The sequence below is a fragment of the Lepidochelys kempii genome, chromosome 16 (assembly GCF_965140265.1).
Source record: "Lepidochelys kempii isolate rLepKem1 chromosome 16, rLepKem1.hap2, whole genome shotgun sequence".
In the NCBI taxonomy this organism is placed as follows: domain Eukaryota; kingdom Metazoa; phylum Chordata; order Testudines; family Cheloniidae; genus Lepidochelys; species Lepidochelys kempii.
The window spans coordinates 23,973,387-23,985,527 of NC_133271.1; the positions used below are offsets into that span (position 1 = coordinate 23,973,387).

The 12,141-nt window shown below is 46.5% G+C and overlaps 1 protein-coding gene across 13 annotated transcripts in view; it reads right to left on the reverse strand.

Annotated features, from left to right (window-relative positions):
• Positions 1-12,141, reverse strand: part of KCNT1 (potassium sodium-activated channel subfamily T member 1) — a 178,180-nt gene that overhangs the window by 92,286 nt on the left and 73,753 nt on the right. For 3 of the 13 annotated variants that reach the window (XM_073314269.1, XM_073314265.1, XM_073314264.1), the window contains exon 2: positions 6,316-6,357. The exons of the other annotated variants lie outside the window; for them this stretch is intronic. In XM_073314269.1, coding sequence (XP_073170370.1) covers positions 6,316-6,357 — 42 coding nt within the window. The remainder of the gene's footprint in view (positions 1-6,315; positions 6,358-12,141) is intronic. 13 annotated transcript variants of the gene reach the window in all.

Below are 12,141 nucleotides of genomic sequence, written 5' to 3' on the forward strand. Positions count from 1 at the left end.
ACATTAGTGAGGCCTCATCTGGAGTACTGTGTCCAGTTTTGGGCCCCACACTACAAGAAGGATGTGGAAAAATTGGAAAGAGTCCAGTGGAGGGCAACAAAAGTGATTAGGGGACTGGAACACATAACTTATGAGGAGAGGCTGAGGGAACTGGGATTGTTTAGTCTGCGGAAGAGAAGAATGAGGGGGGATTTGATAGCTGCTTTCAACTACCAGAAATGGGGTTCCAAAGAGGATGGATCTAGACTGTTCTCAGTGGTAGCTGATGACAGAACAAGGAGTAATGGTCTCAAGTTGCAGTGGGGGAGGTTTAGGTTGGATATTAGGAAAAACTTTTTCACTAGGAGGGTGGTGAAACACTGGAATAGGTTACCTAGGGAGGTGGTGGAATCTCCTTCCTTAGATATTTTTAAGGTCAGGCTTGACAAAGCCCTGGCTGCGATGATTTAGTTGGGGATTGGTCCTGCTTTGAGCAGGGGGTTGGACTAGATGACCTCCTGAGGTCCCTTCCAACCCTGATATTCTATGATTCTAGTGTCATTTCCCTAGAGAGGCAGCTCAATCCCACAGAGCTCCATTAGAGAGCGATCTGGTCATGGCCGGCACATCCATCTCCAACAGCAGTGGCTCTATCAAGTGCCAGTATAACCCTCCATGAAGCCCAGCATCATCCGTATGCTCTAACTCTAACAGAGCAGCTGGTATGTTATAGCTGATCCTGTCACTGCTAAACAGTGGCCTCATAATCCCAGTCTAAAAGGGGGCCAAAGAAAGACAGAAACCTCAGGCGTCTCAGACTCCGGCTGGGATCGGATTCTTTCAACCTGAGCAGGTATGTTCATCTAGCACTGGCAGTCTAATTCAAAGGGGAAAACACAAAACATTCCAAGAAATATCACGTGTTTATGTTTGTGAAAGGCCCCAGCTTGGCAGCCTATCACCGGAGGTCCCGTCCCATCACTAACACTCTGTAGAGAAGCTTGCCTTGACCTTCTCCAAAGTGAAAAGATAGTCTCCATGCCTATTTATTATTTGGCTTTGGTGGAGGCAGCCACAGGAAATGCCAGTGAGCGTCAACTACAGCGGTGATCTTTGGGATGTAAGCACCACGCCAAGACACTGAACGGGAGATATTGGCTGCTAGCCATCACAGATCGGCTATGTGCAATTGTAGGCAGTTTCATTATACCATCCCATAGCAGAACAGGAAGGGAGAAAGACAGTACAGAGATAGGAGGAGAGGCACAAGGCGTAAGCTGAAACGTTCAGAACCCACAAGGGGATTGCCAGGGACATAGCCAACTAAGCCAAGTCTTATGCCAAGATGTAGGATTGGAGGAGGACAAGCTGGGAAATTGAGAACAAGAGACACTAACCCAGAGGGAATGGAGTGTAAGGGGGAAGACAGACAGACGCACAAGCCCACGCAATCCCACCTTCAGAGTCTTTTGTTAAACAAGCCTTTCCAAATCCACATTTTAAGACTTAAAAGAAAAAAAAAAAGAAGCCTTCAAACCTGGGAGTTTGCCAAAGCTTAAAACACTGTTGCAGACTGCCCACACTTTAAATAAGCAGTAATTGAACAATTATTGAAATAAAGGAGGCTATGTGCTTCAATGAAATTACATCAACTCGCTATGGTACAGCTTCAAATAAAGTGTCACTGAAAAAAAAATTTAAAGGGCAAACTGACAGAAGCAGTGGGACATAGGATACATTTTTATGGGGGTGTATTACAGTAGCACCTAGAGGACCCAGCCAAGATGAGAGTCCCATTGTGCTTGGAGCTGTACAATTCTGTAACCAGAGACAGTCTCTGTTCCAATGAGTTTAAAATCTAAATACTCAAGGGTTGGGAGAGGAGACAGTCCCAGAGAGGGGAGTGATTTGCTCACCATCATCACTGGCAAAGTGGGGAATAGAACCCAACTCTCCTGAGCCCAGCCCTGCACCCCATTCAGCAGCCCACGCACCCTCCCCTGTGTCAGGAATACATTCAGCCTTGGTATCTGGAGGCAGCAGAATGCTGCCTTACCTGCCTTCACTATGCCCCCCTTAAAGGCCATGGGAGCCATCAAGGAGAAATACAAGGACCTGACCCTGTAAGCAGATTCTCATGAGCAGTCCTCACTCACACAAACAGCCCCATTGAAGTCACTGTAATGAAATCCATGGGCTTACTTCCACGATGAAGGGTTTGCCAGATCAGGCCTATATCCATTCCCCCCCCCCCCCCCGTGCTGGCTGTGCAGCCAAAGAGTGCAGATTCAGGGAGACCTGGGGGCACACAGGGAGAGATCATACAAATTACTCCATGCCTCCTAAGCTCTGTGTGGGTCCTGCCTAGCTCAGGAGGCCCATGAACTTGCTGTGGTTCAAGTTGTTGCAGACTACTTTGTTCTGCTAGATCAGGTCCTTGGTGCACAAGACTTTTCACTCCCTGAAGCCCCAGAGCGTGACACTTCACATCCCTCTTTCCGTAGTGCCGGTGGCTGCATTTTGCAATTTTAAAAATAATTAAAACAGGTGCGATACCTGGGTTTTCTCTGCTCACCAGTGAGCCTGCAGAGAATGGCATCTGTGAGGAACTCAGAATCCCTGGCTATATTCTCTCTCTCAATGAACCTTTTCACCCAGCAAATACACTGATGGACATTTCCCAGACCAAAGCCCTTCCCGTCAGTCTGAATGTCTCTACTCCTAGAGGAGTGCCATAAAGAGCCCATAACATAAAGCTTATGCTCAAATAAATTGGTTTGTCTCTAAGGTGCCACAAGTACTCCTTTTCTTCTTATAAAGAGCCCATAACATTTCTCACTGCAGCAGTCTCTCCACTGAATCTCTGGGATGCATTTAAACAGACACACACGCACACTGCAAACTGAACTAAAAGGAAACTTAAGGCTGATGCAAGCATCCAAGCCCAAATCAGCTCATTCAGCCCAAAGAACACAGCTCCACATGGTAACAAACATGCTACAAGCGGGGCTTCAAAAGAGAGCTTTCGGAGGGGACTGTTCCCTGGTGAGGGTACCAGCCTGGGGTTCTAGGAGGTGAGCTCAGTTCTCTGCTCCACATGCGACCTGAGGCAAGTCACTGAGCGTGACATCTTCAAAAACACTTCTGAGCCTAAGCCCCGTTTTAAAAAGTGACACAGGCAATTTACGAGCCTACTGGAAGTCAATGGGAATTTGGCTCTTGAATCCCTACATTGCTTTTGAAAATAGGGCTGAGGCTCATAAATCATTCCGGTGCTTTTGAAAAATGTTACCCATAATCTCTCTGGGCATCATCTCCCTATCTGTACAATAGGGCTAACAGCACTGCCCGAGCCCACAGGGCCTTGTGAAGAGAAATACAATAAATGTTGTGAGGAGCTCAGACAGTCCAATAATGGCAAGCATACAAGTACTATTGCTAGCTCCCAGGCATCACGCAGCGAAAGACAGTGAGTGCTTATTATATTTATACTAGAGTCAGTCTGAATCCAAAAAGCTGAATCCAAAGAGCCTGTCCTTTCAGGAAGCTCAGATACAGAGGCAAACTCTGCAGTTCCAACCCTGGCCTAACCAAAAGCCCCTAACTGGGCTGTGGGTCTGCATCCAGCTCTTCATGGTGAGCTCAGTTCCCTCACTAGTGCATATGCCTTATGTTCCTTGGATTGTAAACTCTTTGGGAGTTGGGACAGTCTTTTTATTCTGTGTTTGTACAGCACCTAGCACAGTGGGATCCTGGTCTATGACTGGGGCTCCTACGTACCACCACAAAACAGATGAATGAACATCATAATAATAAATAATCCTAAAATTCTATAGGGTGAAATCCTGGCAAAATGCCCATGGACCTCAATAGAGCCAGGATTTCACCCCTAGGCTATTGGTTGGCAAAAACACATTCTATAGTCTGCAGAAGTGCCACCCTCTACTAATCGGTTGCAATTGGTATTTGCTCCCCTTCTGCACAAGCAAAAAGATCAGTGTATATTGGCCAATATCAAATCCGGTTAGTTTAAAGAAACAACATAACGTGATTAAATAAACTAGCCTTCATTGTTTTGTTGCATCTGTAGGCTGCTTGTGGGCAGAATCTTATTATAAAGAAAGCTATAATGCTATAAAAATGCCTTTTATTAAGTGATTTGGGGGGGGGGAGGGAGGAAGAGACTTTTGGGGGGGGTGCTCAGGGAGCAGAAATTGCTCCTTTAAACTCCAAATCTCCTGAGCCTCATAATTGACAGCTTTGGTGCAGCTCTGCCTGAAGAGTGTGAAAGTAGCTTTCCTTTCATTTTCCCAGCTAACTCCCTTTAGATTTTTTCCTAAATCCAACGATGGCTCCAGCCATCTAGCACGATGAATAATTGGGTTTTGGCAAACGCCCGGGAGTTCTGCAGTACTTCAGAGGAAAGAGTAAATTTCTGTGAACCAAGAGATCAAAGGCTATTAGATGATCAAATAAATGTAAACCAGTGGTACTAAGCAGAAGATTTTGATGTTCTACATTGACTCGCGTGTACTCAGTATTCCAAAGCATTTACAAAGTAATAAGTCAGTTATAGGCAGAGCACTGGCTGAGAACAATGAAGATGTTATACATTTAGGAATTCATCACGCATAGTTTTGGCCATTGCATACTTTTTAGTAAAGGAAAAGAATGTTTGCCAGAATTCAGGCCCACCTGTTGATCACTTTAGATAAGCTATTACCAGCAGGACAGTGGGGTGGGAGGAGGTATTGTTTCATGATTTCTGTGTGTATATAAAGTCTGCTGCAGTTTCCACGGTAAACATCTGATGAAGTGAGCTGTAGCTCACGAAAGCTCATGCTCAAATAAATTGGTTAGTCTCTAAGGTGCCACAAGTACTCCTTTTCTTCTTGGAAAAAACCCTTAGGAGGGGACCTGTTATTTGCACCTGGAAAGGCAGAACGGACCTCACTTCAAGGTCTCATTGGACTCTAACTTGATGGCCCATCTATCTAAGTTTTTATAAGGTCACCCACCACCATGGTATCAATGCCTGTACAGTTTACTGGAATATTTTTGAGCATGTGCAAGCTTCATTAATAGCAAATAGCTTCTATGTTAGAATGCCAGTTTGACAGAGACAAGGGAAATGCTTCACCTTTTGTAAATACCATTGAAAAGTCTGGATGTAATTAATATTGCAGGGTGCCTTTGGAAATACCCACTACAGACACTGATAACTGACCATATACTCATGCCTGGTTTCGTAGAGCAAAGGAAAAGCTATAGATTTGGATTTAGGCTTTGTTGAGGATATAACTTATTACTCTTAAAGTGTTTCTTCTGTATAATAAAGATAAAAACTTAGACTCTAAGCTCTTGGGGCAGGGACCATCTTTTTGTTCTGTGTGTACTGCACCAAGCACAATAGGATGCTAGCTCCTATGTGCTACCGCAGTAGCGACAGTTAGTTATAAAGGAACCATTCTCACCAAAAAACAAATGACACTGTGAAATCGGAACCATGTGGAATGGAAGGAGTAGGGAATTTACAATGTGGAGCTGTCAATTAATAATGTTGCCTAGACGTGAGTTTGGAGACAGGCATGTCCGATGTGTTCCTGGATCTCATTACAGGAATGCCAACAAAAGAGCCACAGACATCAGCAGTCCCACCCTTGCCCAGTAAAGTGGCATAGAAGTGACATAGAATTCTTGTGACCTGATTTTGACTTCATTGTGAGTTGTGGATACTCAGCAAAGGACTTAAGCAATACATGAGCCTTGTGCTGACTTTTTGCCCATGGGTAAGTTTCATCCTTGGTCTTCAGCACTAAGCAGGATTTGGCCCCTAGTATTACATTCAGTGTCTCTTTAAGTTTGGTGCATTCACATGGAATACCTGCATAGATTCAGTCACGAGAGTGCAGCAGCTATTGTCGTCAGGCTCAAAGACTCTATTAAAAGCAGAATAATCCATTACAAGCTGTTAAAATTAAAACTGACCATCGCTGCGTGCAGTAGCTATTACCATAAACACTTGCCTGAGCAAAGAATGTGCAGCCACGAGTCACAAGGAAAACCACATCATCCATTTCTTTTCTATTTGTATATTTTCATAACCTGGAAATGGCATAGGTTCAGTTGTGTGGGAACACAAAGCATTGGCAGTTGAGGGCAGAGAGAAGTCCCGTTTTGGGTGGCTTAGTGTCCAGTCAACGTTCACGTCAAATCCCCAGTAATATTAAGGGGAGTGAAAGGCACACATGAAAAGGGGACTAAAACCCCGGGTTTCTTAAACACAGCTCTTGCATGGCCAAGAAACTCATGCAATTCATGCAGCTGCAAACTTACTGTGAAAGTGAGGAATCCATACTGAAATCTTCTGCATGTGGCCTACAGACACAGAGTAAAAGCATCATAACAAAGGAGACAAACATCAATTATACCATAAGGGTTACCGGGGGAATGGACAGGGCTGAGGGGTACAGACCTGTTAAAGGAAACTAACATAAAACAGACAAAACCAATCATTATAATGGGCCAAATTCAAAGATATGCTATCAAGATCAATGGAGCTGTATGCAATTATCTGGGGTAGAATTTGGCCATGTGTCTCTTAATATCCTGATCAACATACTATTTACTGTGTATTGGATGTTAGGCATCAAAGAATATTCTGTAATGAGATTTTTGTGGGGGGTGTTTACTTTTTTTTTTTTTTTTAAAAGGCCCAGCTATACTATATTCCTACGCATGAAAAAAATAAAATGTTATATTTTTTGCAAATTATATTGCTGCACTATTTTAATACGTCACATCTGTTGGGAATAACTTTTTGGTGTTTCTCACAGGTTACACACCGGATTGATCCTGAATGCATCTGTTTTTATTTTACATTCACTGTGCATTAGACAAAAGGAAGACAGACAAGTAACAGAACAAAGAAGAACAATGAGGGTGGTATTAATGGCACTAATGACAGAAAGGGGAGATGGGATAAGAACACAAGGCGCACGAAAGAGAGTAGGAGTCAAAGGAAACATTCAGTTCCAAACAGCCCTCATGGGATTTGAATGTTCATGTACTGTACATTTCCAAAGTGTAGCTGAGTACTATCTGTGCCAGTTTTCAGGTACCCTTCTCTCTTTTTGTAATGGCTAAGTGTCTTGGTTCTGTTCAGAATCCAGATCCATCAAAAGCTCCTATTCCTCAGCACTGTAGGGCACTATAAAAAGTCATTGATCAGAAGGCTCTGCTACATTAATACAAGTCCCCACTATCTTTAATCTGAAGGCAGATCCACACAACTGCCTTTTCTTCCAGAAAACCAGCAGCCTGCACTGGGCTCTTAGGCTCTGGGGATGACAGAGTCTCCAGGCATTCTGTCTGCACCAGCCCAGGGCCTTCAAAAAACCCAAAGCCAAGCTGAATTTGGTTCCAGAGGGCATTCAAACCATTGTGCTGTCTTCACACTTTCTGGGCTGCCATCCCTTGGCCATTAGTTTAATCAAGATTCTGCTTGGTACAATCAGGAATGCCGAAACTGGACCAGCCCCCTGAAGCATGTGTGAAGCAAAACACCATAATCAATCAGTTGCCACAAGGACCTAAAAACTGGTCTGGTTTTGTTTAATACTTCTCAGGAAAAGCTGAGGACCATTAAAATTGACAAACAATTTTATGCTGCTGAGGACTTACTCCATGTACCAAAAATTAAGATTGCTGCAGTTGGGGCCCAATTTTGTTTGCCACAGAACCCAGGCAAGATTCAGCTCCCCAGATCCTTTTGAACATGGTCCTGCAGAGCTCACACTATGGCCTTTTGCTCCATCACTGGCTCCTGGGAACACAAAGTCCCACAAGGAGAGTAGCCTAAATTCAAATAGTCCACTAGCTGAACTTCACATACGCCAGTACCAAGGAAAAGTGCAAAGGTAAAGAGGAGATCTCAGGGAAAGACTCCATGATGGGCTTCCATTAGCACAACTGGGGGATTCCCCAAATAATCCAGTCCCCACACACCACTCATCCCATGTCCCTCACCTGCTGTAAAACAGAGCTGGGATGAATCTCCCCATAAACTGTTCTCCATTTCCTCTTCATTCCCTAGGTGCATGTGTGGGAGGAAATTGAGTTCACTCTGGCTAAATGATCGTTAATTCCAGTAAGGACTGTGGGATCAGGGTAAAATTTCACTGGCTTCATTTCCTTTGAAAGAGACACATCTCACATGGCTGTAGCCCAAGCACCGTGATTGAAAGGGCCTGGATCTGCAGTCATTACTGAAGTCCCTGGTAGATTAGTACAAGTGAGGGAGGAAGGATGGTCTCTTTGATCAGGATGCTATCTTGGACGTGGGGGACCCCGGTTCAATTCTCTGCTCTGCCTCAGACTGTCTGCGTTACTCTGGGCAAGTCACTTTCGGCTTGTCTGTACAGTTAGAATGGGGCAAGCTGGGGTGTAAATCTACCTCACACCAGCCTGCCACACACACACTGTTCCCTAGTGCACTTGGATCTTCTCCATTTCAAAGTGCACTAGGGGACTGTGTGTGTGGCAGTGGGGTCCCCCCAGACAGTGAGGGGTCCCCCCCAGCTTGGCAGGCCAGTGTAAGGTAGATTTACACCCCAAATTGCCCCATGCTGTTCGCAGAGAAACATAAATCCATTGAAGACTGCGAGGTGCTCAGGTACCACAGAGCGGGGGCCAGATGAGTCCCAGGGAGAGAGAGTGAAGGAAATCTTGAGTAAGCAAAGCAGAGCTGAGACCCCTGGGATAAGTGTCAGTGGATACAGACTCCTGATTGGGTCAGGGCTACCAGCTGAGCCACTGGAGCTGGTTAGAAAATGCCAAGGAAAACTCAACATTTTTGTTGACATTTCAAAATATTTCAGCCACCCTGCATCCCGGTAAAGAACCTGCCAATTTGTTTTCATGAAAATTTCAGAAGGAAAAATTTCAAAACAATTTCAACCAGCTCTTCCTGTCACCTGACAAGGGCCAGGCGCATCCAGCAATTCCCAGTAGAGGCCAGACACTACACTGGGGTGCCCTTTTGTAGTACGTGCAGTAGTGTTTGGGTAAGTAGAACATAGTGCTTTGAGCACCAGCACCATGCTATTCGACTCTAGCCTGTACTCTAAATGGGCCAGCGCCCTTCAGATGATTGCAAGTCCTCATGCCAAATGCACAAACCACACACGGATCAATACTCAGAATACACAAGGATTGTTTGTGGATAAAGGAGGAAGCACGTCAGTGTTTGTGTATTACCAGAGGCCACTGAGCCTCTGGCTTGGGCTTCACTACCAACGTATGTTGGTATAACTACACCGCTCCGGGGTGTGGAAAATCCAGACCCATGAGAACTGTAGGTATACCAACCTAACCCCCAGTGGAGAGGGCGCTATGTTGACGGGAGGCCTTCCCTCGCTGACATAGCTACCATCCCCTGGGGGGGTGGATTAACTACACGGACAGGAGAAGCTGTCCCGTCACCACAGCTAGCCTCTTCACTAAGCAGTGCGATGCTGTACACATAGACAAGCCCTCTGTGAGGCAGCAGATGCCACTGTTGGTTGAACGATCCATCTATTGATTCATGCATTCCTTATGATACACAGCGCTAGCTCACAGCTGGTTTGGATAGAAATTACCTCCCAGCCCCACCACCTCCTCTTTCTTCTGGCAACGCATGGTTCCAAGTTTTTTCCCCTAGGCTTAAGCAAGCAAAATTACACAAAACAGACGATTTTATCTGGAGATTGTCTCTGATGTGACCACATATACAAAGTGCTGGACAAAAGCTTGTCTCTCTCACCAACAGAAGTTGGTCCAATAAAAGATATTACCTCACCCACCTTGACTTTCACTGAAGGCTGAATTAGCTGTTTGTGCTTTGGCCTCTAGTAAGATGAGTACCTTGCAAAACTCTACCTATGTGAACTATTTATAATTTAAGTGCGTTAGCCAGAAAGGGGCAGCATTTCTCCTGCCTGGGGCCCAAGTTGGCACTTCTCTGTTAGACAGATTCAAATGAGGTCTTACAAGGACTAAAACTATTTTACAGATAGCATTGTGTGTGTTCTTCGCCAGCAAAAGAACAGACAGCCCATTGGGCTCAGTGCAGCAGGCCAAGGAACCTGCTCTTAAAGGCAAAAGAGAGTCACACATGCAAAGAACATGCAAGGATCATGCCGAATAAAAGATACTTGCATATTCCATTCACTGATTTTTCCATTCTTCCATTATTGCCAACTGAACCTTGCCACTTCACCCAAGAAATACAGGACACTGATTACAATTCCATCCAAGATTATATACCATTTATGGGCTCTGCTCCACTTCTGGAAACCTTCTACATCATTTCCCTCCAACAACATATGGTCACTGTTTACCATCATCTAATACCAGAGTCCTTTTATCTTATGCACAAACAGCTAATGTCCCACTGAGCCCAATGTGACTGCAACTCACTAGCGCAGGGTGGGCAAACTGCAGCCCACGGGCTGGATCTAGCCCCTCAGGGCTTTGGATCCGGCCCACAGGATTGCCCCCTGGGTGCCATAGGGCCCGCGCCGCTCTCAGAAGCGGCCGGCACCCTGTCCCTGGGGCCCCGGGGGGTAGGGGAAAGGGCTCCATGCGTTTCCCTTGCTTCCAGGCACCACCTCCCAGGAACAGGGAACCTTGGAAAACGGGAGCTTCGGGGGAGGTACCTGGAGGCGTGGCAAGGGCAGTGCGCCAAGCCCTGTGGCCCCCACCCCTTCCCCCAGGGGCCACGCAGCGTCATGGTGCCAGCTGCTTCCCAGAGCGGCACAGCGTGGGGCCAAGGCAGGCAGGGAGCCTGCCCTGGCCCTGGTGCGCACCGCTGCCATCCTGAAGCCACTTTAGGTAAGCAGTGCCGGGCCGGAGCCTGCACCCCAAATCCCTCCTGCACCCCAAATCCCTGCCCTGAGCCCCCTACCTGCACCTCACACCCCTCCTGCACCCCAACTCTCTGCCCTGAGCCCACACTGCGCCCTGCACCCCAACCCCCTGCCCTGAGCTCCCTCCCACAGTCTGCACCCCAATCCCCTTCCCTGAGCCCCCTCATACACTCCACACCCCTCCTTTGCCCCAATCCCTTGCCTTGAGCCCATCCCTGCACACCGCACCCCCTCCCATACCCCGCACTCCCTCCCACACCCCAACCCCCTGCCCTGGCCCCGCATACAATTTTCCCACCCAGATGTGGCCCTTGGCCCAAAAAGTTTGCCCACCCCTACACTAGAGTCTTGGGAGCACACCTAACCAATGCTTAAGGCGGTGGGATGTTCGGATGACCAAGATCTATAAAACCTTAGTGACAGCTCACTGCCTTGTCTGCCATGGAATGGCTACAGCCTCAGTTCAGAACACAGACCAGTAGGCTGCAGGACTGACCCTTGCTACAGTGGCATCCCAGACTCCCTGTGGACTAGGAACCAAGCCTGTGTCTCCACACCGTGGCTCTCCCTTACTTTTGGGCATAAGAATCTTCATGATTCAGGGAGAATGGGCTCAGCAGGAATCCTGGGTTAACTCCTCCTAGATGGTAACCAGAGGTAGGTAGAAAGGACTCATTTTTAATACCTCCTTAGAAGGCTGTGAAGCATCCCAGCAGGTGGCAGGGGAATGAGCTCAGTTCCTTGCAGAGCACTTGAACCCAGGGCATTCAAACCCAACAATGAGAATGCTACAAGCTGAGCTAAATTGCTGCGCATAATTATTAGGAGTTATAGTCACTTACAAGAGAGAGAATAAAACCCGTAGCTGGTGTCAACACTCATTAGTAACCCTAAATGAGGATACAAAATAATTCATGTGTCCCATACGAGCACAGCATGAAAAGGAATTTGAGAGGCATGTCAAATCATCTTCTTTATGCATACCTAATTGTACTGATACTTCGTTCCAGCACAGCACACACAAAGCACTGGCTATTTCAAAGGTAACACACAGCAATGAGGTGGAGTTAGAATACACACCCTAATCTCGGAGTAATACGTTCAGAGCCAGACCTATACCCCCTACTTGCTTGTGTCCAGGATATGGCTCAGTAATACCAGCATCTCTGACGGCCACTGTCGGACTCCTCAGGTGGCCTTTTTAACATGGTCACTGCCTTATTAAGGTTAAATTAAACCACAAGGGGATGTT